Genomic DNA, 20035 nt, shown 5'->3' on the forward strand with positions numbered 1-20035 from the left:
GCAAGCATGTGCGGGATGTGCCTCTATCCTTCCTTGGCAACACGCCACTGCTGTGACTTTGCTGTGGAACAGTTCCAGGGACATGTAATCGGTGTTTGTTATTGAAAGTGACAGCAGGGACCCTGATCTGGCAGCAGGGATGTCAGCAGATTGACCACCCCCATGATGGACGGGCTGGCCAGGACAGGGAGGCCCAGGACTCTCCCTGTTGGGCTGATCCAGGCACCCTGAGGAGGCAGCAAATCATCTCCCCAGCTTGTTTATTGACTTAGCTAATTATCTCATTACACACTGGCTTTCCAGGCTGCTGATGAGCTGTGTAAAGCTGCTGAAACAATTGCCAAATCTGGAGTCAATTAGCAGAGGTGTTGAGGCATGATTAGTCCATTAGCAGACGGCAAGGGCAGCCATCTTGAATTTGGGCAGGCTTCACCTAGGGGACCTCTCGTTTTCTCATGGTTACTGAATAATTTTGTTATGAGGTGACAAGGGAGGGTTATCCCAGAAAATGTGCTCATTGAAGGGATCTTATTTGATAGCATGGTAACTGGGAGTCCTGGGGAGATTATTTGATGGCTAGGGCAACAGGGGACCACCAATTTTCCAGCTGATTCCGGCTGGTTGAATCCTGCTGGGACCAGGTGCAGGATGATTGTCAGAAGTCTCCTCAACAAGGAGGAGGCCTGGAGTAGAGGTGGCAATAAAAAGTGAAATTGAATGACAAATCAATAAATAACAGTCCTCCTCTAAATGAGGCTTGTATTAATCTGGGATAACATGGCAATTTCCTGGAGAGCTAATTGTGATGAACTTCCAGCTACTCATTTTCGTCTTATGTCAGGAATTGAAATGGCAGTTTCAAAAGCAATGAATCGACCGAGCATTTGGTCACATCTGACACCTTCATCAACATTTTCTGGCAACAATTTTTCATGTTCCCCGGTCCCCATCCCCCTCCTACCCCCTTCCCCAGTTGATAAAGTACCTTTTGCATGAAATGAATCAGATACAAAAATAAAGTGACATTTTCAATACTCAGATCACCCACCTTAATCCGACAAGAACGAATTGCATGATAAGACAAGCATAACAAGGTCAATGCAAAATCAGCTTCGACAAGCAGGAAAAGGCCTGGTATCACTTTTCTATGGATGAACTTTTCCCTAGATTCCTCAGACAGCAATATCTGTGAAGTCATCCTCATCAGCCGTGACAAGTATTTTTACCCATCATCACTGCGATGCCATTATCAGGCTGATAATGAGAAGCTCCGTGAATTGTTGGAGGCCAGCTTTCCACTCCGGAAAGGTCAGGGGAGTGATGTCTCGCATTTACACATTTGGTGGCAGCCGTGGCATAGCTCTTTCCTGGGCTCCATCAAATCAAAATCACATTCCTCCGGCCCAGCGATCCACCTTTTCCATGGCCTTATCTTAATCAGATCGGGATCCTCTCCACTAGAAAATTGCTGCAGATAGTTCTCAATCAAATCAGGCTATCCCTAAACACTGCTGGAGCACAAGCTGTCTTCCACAACAAGGGGAGGGCTCACGTCTGACAACCAAGCTTCTCACTTTCTCCACTCCATTTAACTCATCTCAGGGGCCTCTTGACCCAGTACAATGGCCGCATCGACACAAGCCTGGCTCTTCACAACGATTACATTCACTAAAATAACTTCCTTGGCACCAAGGAAAGAAATGCTTCCTCGGGCAATTTCCTTGATTTATTTTGTTGCTTGGGAGAATTCACGTCTGGTCAGATAGTAAGGTCTGCTCTTCAACAGCAGCCATCAATGCTAGAAATGAATGGAGATTTGTTCCAAGGGTTTTCTTGTGGCTGTTCGAATTCTCCTGAGCTCGGATGGAGCCTTTTATGCACATTAGCCTATTCCTTTGATATTGGACTCAACGCAAAGATCTGGGATTAACACAGCACGCTTGGCTACGCCCTGACTCAGAGTTTGTTTAGGCCTAGGGAGGCGAATATAATTCTTTTACATGCTCCAGTACCTCAGTGACCAGTCAGCCGTGGGTTGAAAGCTTGTGTACATCAACTATCAAATTAATGCTTGGCAGAAGAGGGCTCAGTTTTGCATTAATGGCTGTGGAACAGGGGGTACTTGACTGAAGATTAGTGATTGACATAGATAGCATTTTATCAGAGCTGATTACAAGATGTCCTGGGCACACGGGGCATAGTGTTGTACAAACACCAATCAACGCGAGAGAGGGGTCGTGGGTGCTTTGAGGGGGTTAAAAGGGGGAATTTAGAGACCTGTTCTCACACCTACTGTATGTTGTCATGTGTTACAAGTGAACCCTTCCCACGATCAGCGTTCAGTGTTCGTACACTGTGTCAGACATGTCATGCTCACTATGACTTGCATGTCAAACTGAAATGTACTGTAAACAACATTACACAGGCATATGCCCTACACAATGATGAGAATATTCAGATACTTACGATTATGGTTGACTGTTACGGCGGTGAAGAGATCAGATCCAGATTCAGAGACCTGTAAATAAAAGAAACAATTTTGAACAAAACAATCTCGAATTATCACAATCATTTTAACAAAGACAATGCATGACCCTGTCTCAAAAGTCTAACTATTGAACAATATGTCTTTTTCTATCTGTTCAGTGAAGAATCCCGAACAAACTATTGACAATAGACAATAAAACACATAACACAGAAAAGGTCTAAAGTCGCGCTGTCACTCTTCAAGTAGTTGTCCTAACATTCAGCATCACCATGGCAATTTAACACAGTCAGCCTCTTAATAGTTCTATATTCAGAACATCCACAGTATTGCATTAAACTCTGTTAAGCCCTCCTCCTAATCAGACATTTGACAGACACAGATGTTATTTGCGAGGTGATTCACTTTCTTGAAATCAACACAATTAGGTGAAACAAGATTGTCGATATCACATCTTGTGACAACTTCCTTTCTGGAACATTGCATGTCGCAAACAGCAATGCTAAACACGCGACATCGGACCGAAATCCTTTGCTCCCTCTAACCACCTCGACATTCTTCGGGGTACTCAGCAAAGTGACATCTAATACTATGATCCAAATGTAGTTTCTGACAGGCGATAACAAAAAAAAGTTAGCATGCTTTTTGCGCAAATGAAAACTGAAAGTCGTCGGATTTTGTGACAAGTCTCCAAATGGGAACGATCACACCTTGCCCATTGCGGCAATTTACTCTCCAGGTGACAAAGTCTCAAAACGACAGATAAAAAGCGATAATGTATTGAGAGAAGGTTTCCCTCAGGGTAGGATGGTTTTGTTGAGATAATAAAGGAATCTGATACATGTTGAAAGGCATTAATTCTATCTTTGCAGCAATCTAAATTGACTGCTTGATGTTAACAGTCAGCTGACAAGGACGGAGACAGGGTTGGAGGCAATCGACATGAACGAAGAAGAACAAAAAAAGTTTGCTTGTAATGTCTTCGTAGGAATTGATGCAGAGAGTATCGCCGATAACTGATGCCAGTACGGAAATTGACTGATATTGTCATGCTTACTAAATGAATAATGGACAATCAATAATAGAAAATATTCGAATTTTGAAAGCAGAGGTATCCACTTTGACTGGCTGAATATTATCTCCACTTTGTGGTGTGTATCTCTCCTTTCGAAAAAACCCAAATTGCTTTGATTTTTATCAATCCTGGTTGGAATTGGTGATAATGTCCACAATATCACCCACATCAATCAGCTGATTGGGACAGATGATGGAGGTCACCGGGTCTCTAGTTTCATTAGTGACATGGGCAAAGGTGGCGGTGGGAAAAGTACAAATGTTATCCACGTTTGTTTTTATGCCTCTTGACACAAGTGAAAAGATCAGCACTCAGTATATAGATAACCACACAGGAAGGTCACAGTTCAAGCCCTATGGTGGGAATGTACATGTGATGGCGCTGAGCCACCACACAATACAGTGTGTGATAGATTGTTACATGTGGCAAGTGACCTATCGCTATTTGCAAAAATATTCATGTCAAATTTGGTTATGCTAACACAGATAACAGTAAGTATGGGGTCTTGTGCTGCTTTTATCAATATTCCAGCAACATCACTGTGACGGACAATGGAAACGGGCTTCACACATTGTACCCCCATATGGGGAATCAAACCCAGGCCTTTGGCGTGACGAGCAAATGCCTTAACCACTAAGCTACCCTACTGCTCCTATATCGGAGTTGGATCAAACCAACTTTACTGGGTTCATCCAACCAACTCTACTGGGTTCATCCAACCAACTCTACTGGGTTCATCCAACCAACTCTACTGGGTTCATCAAACCAACTCTACTGGGTTCGAAAGGGTCAACCAGGAACACTATTAGAACTGCTATTATACAGGAGTTGGTTTCATCATACATAACATGAAGTCTGCGTAAGAGTAAGGATTCAAACTACATACATTATTCAACATCCTATAACACAATCTGGTCTACATTATTCTCCCAGGGATGGCAACCCTGATTTTGTCAAATAAGGCTTGCAGTAAGTTTCCTTATTGAAAAATTAAGTATTTTCACATAAAGAATTCTAAATCAGTGACATTGGAGGCAATAATCAAATTGCACATATCCCAAGAAAATCCAGTTACGACATAACTAATCTAAAATTCAGATAATGGCTAATAGTTTCAACAGAAGTATAGTAAAAATGGAGTGAGTGAGTATGGTTTTATGCTGCTTTTAGCAATATTCCACCAGAAATGGGCTTCACACATTGTACCCATGTGGAGAATCGAACCGGGGTCTTCACCGTGAGGAGCGAACGCTTTAACCACTAGGCTACCCCACCGCCCCAGTAAACATGGAAATCGTTTTGACAGTTTGGTAAAATTTGATTTCGAATGGTTAAAAATGACTATATCATGAGCATGGGGGTCACCTTTAAAACCCGAATAAAAAAGGCATATTTCATCACACAAATTCCACACCTTCCCAACACTGGGAATAATGCTTGATACTGCCATGACATTGACATTGCATCATATGTATTTTTGAATGATGATTCATATGCCAAACCAAAACTATTTTGAAGACGAACCATTCAAGTTTGAATCTTCAAATAAAGACATTGAGCAATGAAGAAACCTTTTGACGCTGGCTACCCCTCGCTACACTCATGAAAACTACCTACCGTGATATATGTATGAAAGCTCGACTCTCAAAGTCCCCATCATGTAGACACGCACCAACAAGATCCACTTGAACTCACTCAATACACATAGCCTCTTAAGTTTTCAAAATGTCACGGGTCACGCTGACACAGTATCAAAACAGAGCTAGCGTTATTTTCTCAATGATTCTGCGGTGACAATTTACATAGCGAGCTCATGGAGGCACGCAGTCCTCTCGTTTTAGTGTGTTACCGGCACACAGTGAAAATCTCCTAATAAAACCTGACTCACACCGTAAACACTATAGGCCACCACTGAATATTTATACCCCAGCCTAGGCCCACAACCTAGATGCAATAGAGGTCTACGTGAAGCGTCTTCCATTATTCACAGTGTGTACCGACCAGGCAGTGTCGACTGAGTCCGCGGTTGAACAAGTACAGCTACCAAACCCTTCCAAATAAGACCCAGTCTCGCTGTTCCAAGGCCCACACCTCTGGGTGGTATATTTCATCCGTTATGATAATTACCCCAGTGGCGCTACAAGATCAAGGGACAAATTGGCGATTAGAAGATGAAAAACTTGGCTTGCCGCAAAACAACACAGTGCGCCTATGTTAGTACCTACTGACCCTCCCAGCTATTTTCCCCTGCTAAGCTAACTGATATTTTGAGCCTTATCTTCAAAGGTCATCCATGCAGATATGAATCTCATTGTAACTTATCAGAGCAACAGCTCTGGGTCTATAGGGCTGGCAGTGTTACTGATAACCTCGTGACTTGTAGGCTTTCACCAGAACCAAGGATCTGCCCTAAGCCTATGTCAGCATTCACACATCCCTAGCCTGGAGAAGAGTATAGGACTTAGCTAAGCTGGCTAAGGACACACTTCAACAATACAAGCCACTCAAGTTCAAGGACTCAATTATACTAATATCGGCACAACTGGTTACATGTATAATCTACAAAAACAGCCTAAATATGGCAATTTTATTTTTTTATAATTCATAATACATTTTCAACAGCTTTCCTTTGTATGTACCCCTACAATAGTGTTGATTTATTACTCATTTAATTACTTCCTCTTAAAACAGACAAAGCATTTTTGAAACATGGATTAAAAAAAGCAGATATTAATTTATATTGATACAATCTCCTAAGGGAATAACAGCCCTATCTATATGTAAATTACTTCCATTATGTTACACAGTTAATGAATAATCAGGCAAATGGAAGGATATACAGTGGAATAAAATGAAACAATTATGGAAACCGTCCAATGAAAATAATAATAATATATAAATACAAAAAAGGACGAATAATGAACAACCAAATATTGATAGAAGATTGCAACATCTGACAATAGGGACGGTGTAGATTCCGCTTGTTAATAGCTCCTTGTCTGAAACTGACATGACAGCTGTGATGCATACAATATACCACTGAAATTGACGCTGTGTGAAACAACACTTACACCATGGCCAGATGAAATGAAATATACATCCCAGGGAACTGAACTCAACAAGCAGTGTCAACAGTGCGCACCATCCGACACCTGACATCTACCAGGCGAAATCCACACCTGTGAAATGTACCACAGTAGGCTCAAATCTCGTCAATTACCTGGGGTTTCAGGTAATCCCAATACAAACTTCAACCCAATCTACAGGTGAGAGTATCTGATGGAGAAATAGCCAAAGCCGTTCTATTATTACACTCCCTGAAGATCGTGTTATTCAACATTCTAGCCCCAAACGAAAATAAAACCTGCACCTGTTTATAAAGGCAGTGCAATCCTATATCAAAACCCTGCCTCGTGAACTAGCATTGAAATAAAGGGGAGTATGTAACACAAAGAATTCATGCAAAACACCCAAACAAACGCATTAAACCTTTTTGCAATTTTTCATTGTGAAATTTCAAAACATCTAAAGTCTGAAAAACATATACAAAGCCATTACCTTTGAAGAATTTTGTTTGTTTGAACATAAATCACAAAGTGGCAGGTTTTGTAGAAAGGTTTATTCTTTTTCACAAGTATCAAAGCAAAAGTTATATTTCGAAAATATTCACAATCGCATTGACTTATCTAACTAACCACAAAGAATTTCCAGTATCAAAGAAACCCATCCTAATTTTTTGTGTGCATCAAACATGACGCAGATTTCACAAATGTCATGAGCATGGAGGGTAAATCATCAATTCTCAAAATAACCTGAAGATGCTCTTTGAAGTGACGATAAATGAGACATATACACAACTCAAACTAAGCCTTTACTGTTGCCTTTGTGTGTGTCGACTTGCGTTACATGCACATGAAACAGACCCCATACACAGGCAGAAACAGGCTATTTCAAAGCAGATGCAGTCATATTCAACCAACATTATACAGTCGCATCATGCATAAACTTTATACTTTTCACAAAAAAAGCAGAGCCTCAGTAAACATCTGTTGCTCATTTTCAATACCCAGGCACAAAGGGGAACTCTAGATAAAGGCATTACATACAGAAGGAGAGTATAATGGATCAGAGAAAGATTGAAATCCAGTGATATCATTGAGAGGGCACCAGTCAAATATCACCGGCCACCTAATGCCTGGCAGACTCCAACAAGAAATACACAAGAGTCATTATGAATCAGCCACCTGACCTTCTCAATATGGGCTGTTAAACCCATAAATAATAACTCACAAGGGGAAAAAATAGACTCGCAGCTAACCCTTTCCTTCTGCTTGAGGGATCCTGGTTTAAAAAATGTTCAGAACAGAAAACGACTTTTGAAACTTCTTACACCACTTTGCTGTCTCAGATTGTTTCGATGCCATTTGGATTACACACAACCAACCACACCTGCGACGGGAGATCAAAACAAACCTTATCCACGACATGCGGTGTAATCGGCAACATATTTTCCACGAGTTCCTTACCCAAACTTTAATTTCCCCAATTTTTCATATGCGGGTCTCTGAAGCGGCTGTGTAAATTCACAGGGTCTGGAACACACATCATTTTCCCCTTTTGCTACTTCAGGGGGCCTCTAATTGGCAAAGAATTGTTATCTTGCCGTGTGCGCTGTTGACCTGGCGAGCTGTTCGGGAACCTTCCGGAAATGGCGAAAAAGATACCCTAACACCAGTTTTCAAAGGGATTTGTGTTTTCACCAGGCTGATTTTCATTTGTTCACTGCAAGTGTTGTTTTCGTTACTGGAACAAATCTTAGTTGTGGGCTGGCTCTTGAATTCAATATATACAAAACACCATGCATCTGGGCTGCCAACAGATGGTGCCGGTATGGGCACACGTGCTCTGCGGCCTCCGGGGTATTAGGAATATCGCAGAAATGTTTGGTCTCATGAGTTCCTTTCATGAAAAACTCTGCAAAATCTGGTCCCCATTTTCCTCCCACAGACTGAACCCTCATCCATTTTTGGGGGTAATAATCTTCTTCACGTTACACCAACTGATGGAAGGTGGCTATAGCGCCACAGATACCCCGACTTGACCAAGAAACATCACATCAAACCCAAACCAACAAACAAGCATCCATTACTCAACCGATTCTTCCAAAAACAAACGCAGAAATTCCTAAATGATTACAAAACCTGACCTACAACATAGACATGAAACACAGCCGTAACCAAACAGCCCCGAGGAACAATTCCTGCAAACACTACCTTCCCAAAACAGAAGCTAAATTCCATAATGATTACAAAATCTTTGACCGAGAACTTTGATGTGAAACGTGAGTGAAACAAAACAAGCAGCGCTCTGTGAGATATCAATTCCATTTGAAAAGGTGATTTCCCCTAGACATTTCCACATCCTTCAAAGATCAAGAATCACTGGATAAACTGGAGCTAATTCTGTGGATATCTTGGGAGGGAATGGTTCATGAGATGCCCCATTGTTTGTTTCTCCAAGACTAGCAGACACCTTCAGGTGTTATGGTAATGGAGGATGCCAGTGCTGCCACCACCCAGTACAGAGCCAACAGCCAAGGTGTGAATTTCTTCGTATAAACACTCCAAGATGGCTTTCATCACAATTTGAATGACAACACCTGCATTACAAATTGTGTAACTTTACAAAATATTTGTGGATCATATATATTTCGTGAACAGGCCAACTGGTTTGTTATCATCGGGAAGCAAGACTGGTTGGTGAAACAAGTAGGCATGTCTGGTTTGTTATTGTATCAAGCATGACTGGTTGGTAAAACAGAAGAGCAAAGCATGACTGGATGGTAAAACAGAAGAGCAAAGCATGACTGGTTCGTTTAAAAAAAAGAAGAAAAACAGTAATCATGACTGGTGGTTACAGCAGGGAACAGTGGGTAAGCATGGCTGGTTGTTTATCTTGGGTAAGCATGGCTGGTTGTTTATCTTGGGTAAGCATGGCTGGTTGTTTATCCTAGGTAAGCATGGCTGGTTGTCTATCCTAGGTAAGCATGGCTGGTTGTCTATCCTAGGTAAGCATGGCTGGTTGTCTATCCTGGGTAAGCATGGCTGGTTGTTTATCCTAGATAAGCATGGCTGGTTGTTTATCCTAGGTAAGCATGATTGGTTGTTTATCCTGGGTAAGCATGGCTGGTTGTTTATCCTAGGTAAGCATGGCTGGTAGTTTATCCTAGATAAGCATGGCTGGTTGTTTATCCTAGGTAAGCATGATTGGTTGTTTATCCTGGGTAAGCATGGCTGGTTGTTTATCCTAGGTAAGCATGGCTGGTAGTTTATCCTAGATAAGCATGGCTAGTTGTTTTTATCCCAGGTAAGCATGGCTGGTTGTTGAGCCTCGGTAAGCATGATTGGTAATCCTAGCTTAATTCCACTATCAGTGAATAATGTGATGCTCGTCCTACGTCAACTTACATTTGTATACCACTGAAAACTGCAGAGAACTATCTTTTTCGACTCCAGTCAATGATTGGAACTTTAAAATATACAAGAAAAAAATATAATATTGCTTTAATTTGAGACCATTCTTTTCAGAAGAAAAATACCATACCAAAGTTTCTCATGATACAGAAATCTTGCACTGCAAGGTAAAATGAAGCCACCTCATACACAGCACTTTATGACTTGCCTTGTCAGGCATACATTCATGTGATATGATTCATATAACCAAGCATGCAATATATCACATTTTATCTTATTTCACATTTCACAAGACAAAAATAGGTTTTATCTTCGTTGACACTAACATGTGCTTCAATGACATATGGCAGAATTTATTAACTGAAAAGCTGTACAGAATACAAACAAGGGTTGTTAATAGGCTGGCTACGAAAGATTTATGGCATTTTTGATTTAATGCTTGGTGAAAGAGCTACCGCAAGTGAAATCGACATCAGTCTTATTCATATCAAGTGGCACTTGTCGATAGCGTTATGAAGTGAACGAGCTCCACTGTGATAAGCGCAAGGAGCAGTTGGCTCTAGGACTGCCATTCCATGTGCAATAAACACCAAACTTAACACTTATTTATCTTAAGTCAACGACAACCAACAGTTCATGCTGGAAGGTTACATGGAGAAATCCCTGCCTTAAAATGCTTTCCTTTGATGAGACACTTTTAAACACTGGACACATATTTAAGGTTTTGGCTCTAATCTTTTCACAATTGGCACATCCAGTCTAGTCAACAGTTTTTAAGACGAGGCGATAGGTGGAGATTTTCGCTCGTACGGGGACTTAGTGGCCTCTTTGTTACCTTCTTTATGACTGAATTAATGTTTCTTTTGCGAAAAAATATAGCACTTCCTTTCCATTAAACAATTTTTTATTAAGCCGCTAAATCCCAAAAAAATATTTAACTACAATTTTTTCAATTCTTAAATCCTGTTGTCAAGACAACATCATCTGCTTTTAGAAATCGTTAACATGTCAAGAAGCATAAAACCGAATGGGAACAAATTCCATTTTTAATAAATTTGCACATCACCTTCAAAACAGATGTCTTCCACATTTCATCCTTTACCAACCTTTCCAAAAAATCTTTAAGTCATATATTTAAAGAATTCATCACCAATTCTAACCATCAGCATCAAAATATGAAACAAATCTTGAGAAATGTCAAATCCTAAACAGCATGGCTGGAAATATGATCATAATTCCAAATGCGCAGCTTATGTAAAACGCACATATCTTCATGTCGATCATCCATCAATCAAGGCATTTGGACAGTTACGCCATTCTGCCATTGAATGCTGGATACATATCTAGCACAGTACAGATGTTTCCCCCAGGTGTCCACAGCCTAAGGGACGAGGGGAGGCAAGCCGCTTGATAAATACCCTCCACGCATCCAGGATCGAGTCCTATTACAAGATTAACAAACTGTACAAACAAGGCTTTAAAACTCACCAACAGATGGAAGCAACATTAACCTAAGGAAAACATGTTCAGCAAAACACAGATTTTTTTCTCAAAGGATTCAGAAAGCTTTTGTATGTTTCTTTTCTACCATAGCGAATAGATAGCAGGCTAATTATTTCTCCTTGTTGTCGGGAGGTGCATTTTGATTCTTGTTGTTTTAGTTTGTCGGAGTTGGATAGGGCTCAATGACAAATGAACCAACTGAACTTGGACAGGACTTACACTGTCTGTATTGTAAGCATAATAAACCTGGTTGGAAATGTTTCTTTGAACTCCTGAATTTGAGGTCTGATTTGGGGTTTCAAATTCAAACGCTAGACAGCAAGGCTTATTGGCCTGGAAACCTGCCTATTACTGTTAGGAGAACAGATTGTACCTAACGGTACCATCATGTGTTCACTGTAGACGCCAAACATTGCAATATTGTATTATAGGCAGGTGATACTGATTCATTAGAATGAAATGAGACGACTGACGTAAATGAAACATCCACTAAATGGAAACCACATTTCCGGCAAGATTACTGTTTATTTTCATAACAGAGGAAAAACTCAAATCCATTTTCAAACATATAATATACCTGGCCTATTTTAAGGATGAAAATAGTACTCTGATTGACATTTATGAAATAGACACAAATCCCATCACTGCTGCCAAATGGTGCTCTAAGCAAGAAGAGGTTCTCCTTCAAGCACGAACACTGATGACGGAGTCTCTAATGTAAGGAGGCTATTGAGAAGAGTTACGAAGCCAAGAGTCCTCACATTCTGGTTGTTGAAAGAGGCGCGAAGATGCTACCTACCTCCCATAACCTACCGCCTCCTTCTTTCACACACAGTGACCTCCTCTCTGCTGTGTAAGTGGAAGACTTTTATAGTTCCCTTTGAGTAATTTGGGATGAGAAGCAGAGGTGTAGCATTGGAAGCCTCTTGAAGTAAGAGGCACTGGCTTGTACATGTGTGTTTCCTATAATCACTGCTTGCCTCACTGGAGGTCGTAGTGCTCTGAATTAGATCTCATCGCTAGAGTCAATTGGCAAGAATGTTGCGAGGAATGAAAACCACATCAGCTGAGGGTCTGTTGCAGCAATTACATGGAGGCAGAGTTGGGTCTCCTAGTCTGGAGGCAGCCCAACTACCATAGGAGAGAACATTTCGCTTGCCGACATTGTTGATTCTCCAAACATGACCCTCGAAACAATCCAGATGCATAAAGGGGCATTGAATCTCACCTCCAGCAGCTTCGAGAGTCGCCTGGGAACACTGTTGTTTCAAATGATCCCCGGTTTTGTTTTTTCCTTGGCTTGATCTACCGATAGACAAATGGCAACAGCCCAGTGCTGGCATTAGATCTGGTAACGGAGAGACAGAAGGAAGAGATAACACGTTCTCACTGTGTGCCTGTGCGGCCCGCTGAGATGTCTACACCTCGCACCTATCACTGTTTGCACATACAAAGCATTTCCAGGGGATAACTCGCGCACTTGTTCCCAGAAAGTTGCGAGATACACCATCAGGAAAAACAAGACACAGCGGTGAGAGGCAGGCTTCGGTGGTGGGAGATAGGGCCACCTACTCGAGAAGAGCTCCGACTTACTCCAAACAAGCTATCTAGGAAGCACAGTCAATCGGATAAAAACGAGATCCGGGCAAAATTTGTAAATTCACAGCTAATGGAGATAAGCCTTCTAAACAACATGCCATTAGATTATCTAATGGGTGCTCGAGACCTGCCAACTCCGTTCTGATAATTGAGAAGATTGCTTCAGAGTTTATCTTGAGAACAGGCGGCTTTCGTGTAATTTAAACATTTGACAATCTTTCAATTACAAGCAAATCATCCCACAGAGGACATGTTTGTCTCCCAGAGTGGCAGAGGCAGGGGTTTGGAGTGAGGGACTCAAGTACCTACTCCTCATTGTCAAGGGGGGAGCGAGGGAGGGGGTCCAACACACCAGCTGTGTAATGCACTTGCCTACTGCACAACTGCACGGAGATAAGGTTACCATACATACTTTTTACCCTGATAATGTCCATGATTGTCTGCTATGGCATATTTCTATCAGTGTGTCAGTTCGTTAAGTTGAGGGACATTAGGGGAGGATTCCGCTGGTACTACATGCTACAAAGATATGTTCACAGAAAATACTTGGAAGGATACTGTCATAGATTGTTAGGATCGTCAACGTGTGGCAGATTTTCTTACCATGTGTTAATGCAGAGGGTTGAAAGACTATCTGATAAGGTGACATTGATACATGGTGGCGTCATGAAGGGAAGGAGTTTTTACTATTGCCAGTGATTTGGATTTTACAACCTTGTTGATTCAACCCTGGCCCAAGCAAACCATTCTGGAAGAGCTGCGAACCCATCCTACTTCAGCCAGATCATATCCATGCTTCGTCCTCAAAGATTATCTACCTGTTAGTTTACTGTCCATGATGAGAAACCAAGTTAAAGAGACCATCAACTGATTCTACTTAGAGGAAGGGTGTATATGTGTGTCAACCCCCAAACTACAGACACAAGACTTTTCTGCACCAATTCAAACAATCACACATTACACAGAGTTGTCTCCCTTTGAGACCTGTAGTTTCATATGGCATTTTCCTATCCTCCATCTTCATTGAAGCTAGGGATGCAAAAGAGGAGGAGGGTAAATAATTACACCATGGTCCTTAAGGCTGGAAGCCATTATTTTGCTGGATTTGCCTAAATTCACATCCCGAACTATTCAATGACAGCATGGTTTGCCAACACCAAATTTGAACTCAAGTTATTATTTCCAGATGTAGTTTCAAAACGTACAGACACAGACACAACGACCCACACACACACACAAGCTGCTGCAAGTGAAGCAACAATGCTTCTGAATCCTGTAATTTCCATCTGCTGTCTGCATCAGCATCTATAGCAAGTACAACAAACAACAATATAGCCAGTGCACTGCACTCACCCCATGCTTTCAGTGTACATTGCATATACAATTTATTATGTAGGCTTGTTTTATAACATTCAGAGCAACATGCAATTAGCTGTGTAGGTTGATGCATTTGGGAGATACGCATTATGTATAAAATTATAAAATGAATCATAAATATTCATGCATGACTTACACGAGATAATTACATGCATTGGTACAACATGCATGTATGCATGAAGGTCCATTATAAATATTCATTCTTAACTTGCTCTTTTGAAAGATAACAATCAAATGCCAACCCACTGTATCATTTACTTTGAAGAAGGCAAAGATACCATCTAAATATTTTCATTATGATCATCCAGCCGATTCAGCTCCCTTTGATATGTACGATGTGCTAGTTGACGTGGCTCACTTTACTCGTGATCAACACAAATACATACATACATTTTTCGAAATAACTTTCAGCCCTATGCAATGCTTAAGAAATGCAGCTTTATAAATATACTGCCAATATGGTTTGCAATGAAAAGTTTTTATCATATGCAAGCAGTGCGTCGGGGTTAAAACTACACTATTTTGTCAGAAATGTTTTTCTTGGTATAATATTGTTACTGCCCCCTTCTCACATGTGGAAGCAATAGGCAAGAATATGACGGCCATAGAAATTCTTCCAAAATGCATACAACCTACCGCGGACCAAACTCCACTTAAGGGGAAAATCTAAAAACAATGCTAACACATTAGGACACGTTGGTGGCAATTTCAATATGGCTGCTAATCTGACTTACATTTGAGAGCGTCCATTTTGCACCTGTGAGCAATACTGGCAAAATACATGGCACACATTTTTCTCGTTTTCATAAAGTCTGTGCAATGTGTGTAAGAATTCTGCCAAAGCAAAATGTGTACCTTGTTAGCTGCATCTGAACAATTTATTTGCCACATGTGGCCCCGTGCTACACCTAAACAAAGCTAGCGCAATGGAGTACGAAATATTCCCATTCAAAATAATTTTTCTCAAAATTGAAACGATCCCAATACCCTCCAGCTGGGTCCTGTTCAAGTTTCTGCAAATATGATTATGGGCAATTTATGATGAGTAACAAATACTAATTGTTTAACAGGTGATATTGTCAATTATAGAATTTGCAACAAAATGTTAGGCTATAATAGGTGATAAAATATTGCTTTCACAGAATTGTAAATCAAACGGATGATTGATGCAACATGCTTACCAAACTGGCACATTATGCAGGACTAACACACCTCAAGTCATCCAGACGGAAATTTAACAGTATCATAAATATACCACCAGATGTCTACATACAATTCGCAGTATACATTACACTAATATAGCATTTCATACATTAATCAATAGTGTTGTTATTCAAACACCGATGCCAGAGAGAAACACATTGGAAATGAATCTACAGCGAACATGTGTGACACATCACACAAGAACTGGTAATTATGTTCATAACAGATTCCAAAGCTTTCAAAAATTATTCTTTTCTAAAATTAAGTCTAAAAACCATCCGTCAAAGTCTCATCTGATTTATTTTTTCATCCATTATTAGAAACAAAAGGCAATCAAATATACTTTTTAAATTCAAAATTGAAATTGAAAATAATTCTTTGTACGGCAATGTTGAAACTGAACACGAACTTGCAACAAAGCCATAAATCACTTGGTCTTAAATGCCCAAAAGATTGCATAGCAGTTTCATGTTGCAATGTCAATTTTAATCCGAGCGAAATAAACATGAAAGGAACCTTAGCGTGGATTGCGCGTCTCCTTGATTGATCTGTCGAGCTACACAGAGGTGATATTTTAGCATTTCTCGTAAATGAAAGGACTGGCCCAATTCCCAATGCATTGAGATTCATCAGCTAACTCGGAAATCAAATATGGCAGCCTTCTTTTTTGCAACTTACATAATGACACAGGGAAGCAAATGGGAGCATTTAAGAGTCATAAACGTGACGAAAGTAAGACAGTGTTGTGTCAGGTTCGTTTGAACGGCAGAACGTCATCGATGACCGTCAAGGCTCTCATTTGGCCCTGGATATGGGCCCATAATCCAGAAAGTGGCACTTGTCAATTTTGACGAATCGTTCCATTTCAGACCTGTCATTTGCCTACCAATGAAACCGAACAGTTTGAGATTGGTGACACAAATGCAACAGAAATTTTCATCTAAGTGGAATGACTAATCCCTTGTCAATAATACCAGAATGAACATAAAATCGCACCAGGCTTACAAAATCCTTCAGTTCCTGCACCAAGGACTGCTGGGTAATGTCTGTGCATGCATAAAGTAAAGCATGGTCGTTTATTGCTATTTGACAACGTTTATGGCCTCCCCTGGCGGGCCTATCTTACAATGTCCATTTTAGCTTTATAGTTCCCTGCTATATGGGCCCTGGATGCCGGTCTGTAGGAAGGATTAGTTTTTTGACAAGCAATTTCTTTAAAAGCCGACAATAAAACCCGTTTGTTTGCAACATTATTTCCAAGAATGTAATCCCGCCTTTGTGAAAAGAATTCACATATGCCCCTGCACAAGGCCCCTGGATTACGATGGGACACTTTTATCGCCCACCCAAAACTTTCTTAATTGAAAAGCAAATCCTTTCCAGCGTTTATGGACAGGTCTGTGTCTCTCAAGCAAGACTCAAGTGGCAAGCGGAGGATCGTAAAGTATCTGGTGCAAGCAAGTCATAATCACAAGCAGAGACATAGATGCTATAAAAGATACCATTTCCACTGAAATGCACGCAAGCCTCCTCCATTACGAGGCAAATAGCCAGGCATGAATATTGAAATAAAACACTATGAAACTCTGATAAAACTGGCAATAAGTGAAAGGAATAGCCAATAAAATATATTAATGTTTTTCATTTGCTTCATGTCCAATCCATTTTGGTGGGGTTACAATTACACTCTGATATCATTTTATTGATTAGCAAAGCCGATGATCTTATTTATTTATTGCTGGAAATGAGACTGTTATTCTTGTGTGCCTTAACTCAAAAAAATAATTCAGGTACAAACAGCAAAAAAATGTAATTAATCAATGTCATTTATACAAATTATTGAACAAAATGAAAAAAAAAAACAGTTCTGAAGAACCCAATCATTGAGGGGAAAAAGTATGAACAAAATTTTTCCATTTGTCTTCAAATGATGGATGAACATGGTTCCCTCCGAATTCATGACATCCTCAACACATAAAATAAAATCAACACCTAACACAAACACCAATTTGCATCCTTTGGGCAGCAAAGAGTCAATAACATCATATTAACAGTCTCTATCCTCTGAACTAGAGGGCTCCCTTGGGGCCAGGAATAAGCTTTGAAAACATTGTACCATCGGCTGTTATTGGAAAATAGACTTTCCTTTCCCCATACGCTGGTCCATTACTTTTTGCTTTCATTAAGAGAACTAGATCTAACTTAATTACTCCCTAACATGCAAAGATAAACCCGTGATCTGAGAGCTCCCTTGGGGCCAGTAGCAGTTATCTATCACCTAATCCAAATGCATGCATGGGATGAAGCGAGCCCCTGGAGGGGGTCCCCAGATGATCTGAAGCTTGTTCAAGCCCAGAACATTACCCAAGTCTTCATTCACAGAGCTGCTGCTGAGGACAATACCTTGTTTAAAGGGGTTGATGACTACAAGAGCCTTCATTAAGATGTGAAGGCAGTCTGGAGGGAGTTATTCAAAAATTAAATTTGACACCATCATGTCTTTCACAACATCAGCAGTGTTAGTGTTTAAGTTGCATTTGCACAAAGTCTTTGAACCTCATATGGTATCTGCGTGGATCGTTTTTTCTTTACAGTTTTCGTCCTTATTTTCCAAAGTTTCAGTGAAAGGAATCAAAGGTCGGTATACAGAACAGGTTCTATGTAAAAATATAAGATAAAACATGTTGCTATTTTATCTACACCAGTAAAACATACATCACAATACCCATACATAATGCAAACATTGCCTATCTTCTGACACCCACATGAACAGGAACCTATACAAAACTGCCCATGATACTTAAAGTTTTGACGTCAAGAGAACGTTGTCAGGTCTGAAAAAAATGAAGTAGAAAAAATCTTTCTAATCCCCTTCTTGTAATCTGGCACCATTTATATTGCATCCAAATTACCCCAAAACAAGGACAAATCTATAACGAACATGCTTCAAAACAAACCTATCTATTGTCATCTCTTATTATGAAGATCCTCCACTGTAATTACACAAATCCAGACAGCAATTATCTCCAGGAGTTTTCCCCCTAGTCTAGGGTAGGATGTCTGCACGGCTAGCCTATATATCAAAAGGAGGGGTAATTACAGTGTTTGGTTACATATCACTTGTCGGGCAGATCAAGATGGCCGAATGGGACACGTGGATTGTTTTCTAATGTCACAATGGATGGGATGGACATCAAAGGAAGGAAGAAAAGTTTACAAGAGAAATCTGATGCGAGACCAAGATGAAGAGATCTGGGGTCATCTTGGATGTTCCAGACATGAAACTGGAGCTGAAAGACAAGAAATTGGTTCTTTCTGAACCTGAGTCTTAGCAGTCAGACCTCCTGATTTAGCAGCAGACGCCATTTTGAGATCTCTCAATTTGGTTTAACCATGGCTTTGTGTAGGAGATCGTTACTTAAGGATCAGGACAATAAACAGTACAGAGACAAAAAAAACAACATTTTGGGCAAACAGCAAAACAAAGGGACAAAGCCTGTCTTATTCCTAATCCAATCTAGTCGACAAAAGAATCACAGAGAAAACATGAGCAACTCGCAAGTAAAGAGAGATGAAGTGCTTGAAGCTGATTCTGACAAGTTTTGAATGCATTCCCTGCGCTCGACAGAATCTGACGAGGTAGAGCATACAAGCTTTAATGCTTAAAGCAAGCGGAACTGTTTGTGCTCTGGGCAATAAAGGAAGAAACTAGTTGATTCTACACCTTACAAGGCAGGCAGTGTGTGGAGTGCAAGCGAAGAGGGCCGACTTGCCGCGAGCTGGGTTTTGTGGCAGTAAACATTGTGTGGATGTTACGCTAACATGGCAGCATTCTGTCTCTCGCTGGGCCCCTACACAGAAAGCCCAAGTCAACAAACTCAGATAATACTTTTATCCGAAAACAAACTTGGCCCTGATGTGTTGACCCCCTCAAGAACACAGCAGACGTAAGATCAACTAAACGTCTGTCCCTGAGGGCATGCTGTAGTCGCACCTTGCAGGCAGAGTCACCCAGCTGGAACAAAGTACCTCGGCCTCAAGTCCAACTCCTACTTCAGAATTGAGTAGAAACCTGAAAATCCTAACACTCAACATGGTCGCTCATCCAATTAGAAGCGAGTTGTATACCAAACCCTTGCAATCATTAATCTAAATCAACCTAAATGCAAACCCTAGAATTCATATACCTACTACTGAGAAATCTTACCCTGACAAATTAATTAATCTATTATAATTTTATCAATTTTATCTGCCCTCTGGAACAAAAACTCTCACACTATCATAAATCTAATGCAACTGAAAATACAAAGTCTTACACTT

The 20035-nt window shown here is 40.6% G+C and overlaps 1 protein-coding gene across 5 annotated transcripts in view; it reads right to left on the reverse strand.

Annotated features, from left to right (window-relative positions):
- Positions 1 to 20035, reverse strand: part of LOC124142085 (autism susceptibility gene 2 protein homolog) — a 251314-nt gene that overhangs the window by 26833 nt on the left and 204446 nt on the right. For all 5 annotated transcript variants that reach the window (XM_046510351.2, XM_046510350.2, XM_048381334.1 and 2 more), the window contains one exon: positions 2467 to 2518. In XM_046510351.2, coding sequence (XP_046366307.2) covers positions 2467 to 2518 — 52 coding nt within the window. The remainder of the gene's footprint in view (positions 1 to 2466; positions 2519 to 20035) is intronic.

This window comes from Haliotis rufescens, unplaced genomic scaffold (genome assembly GCF_023055435.1).
Source record: "Haliotis rufescens isolate VD_foot unplaced genomic scaffold, xgHalRufe1.0.p SCAF_38, whole genome shotgun sequence".
Classification (NCBI taxonomy): domain Eukaryota; kingdom Metazoa; phylum Mollusca; class Gastropoda; order Lepetellida; family Haliotidae; genus Haliotis; species Haliotis rufescens.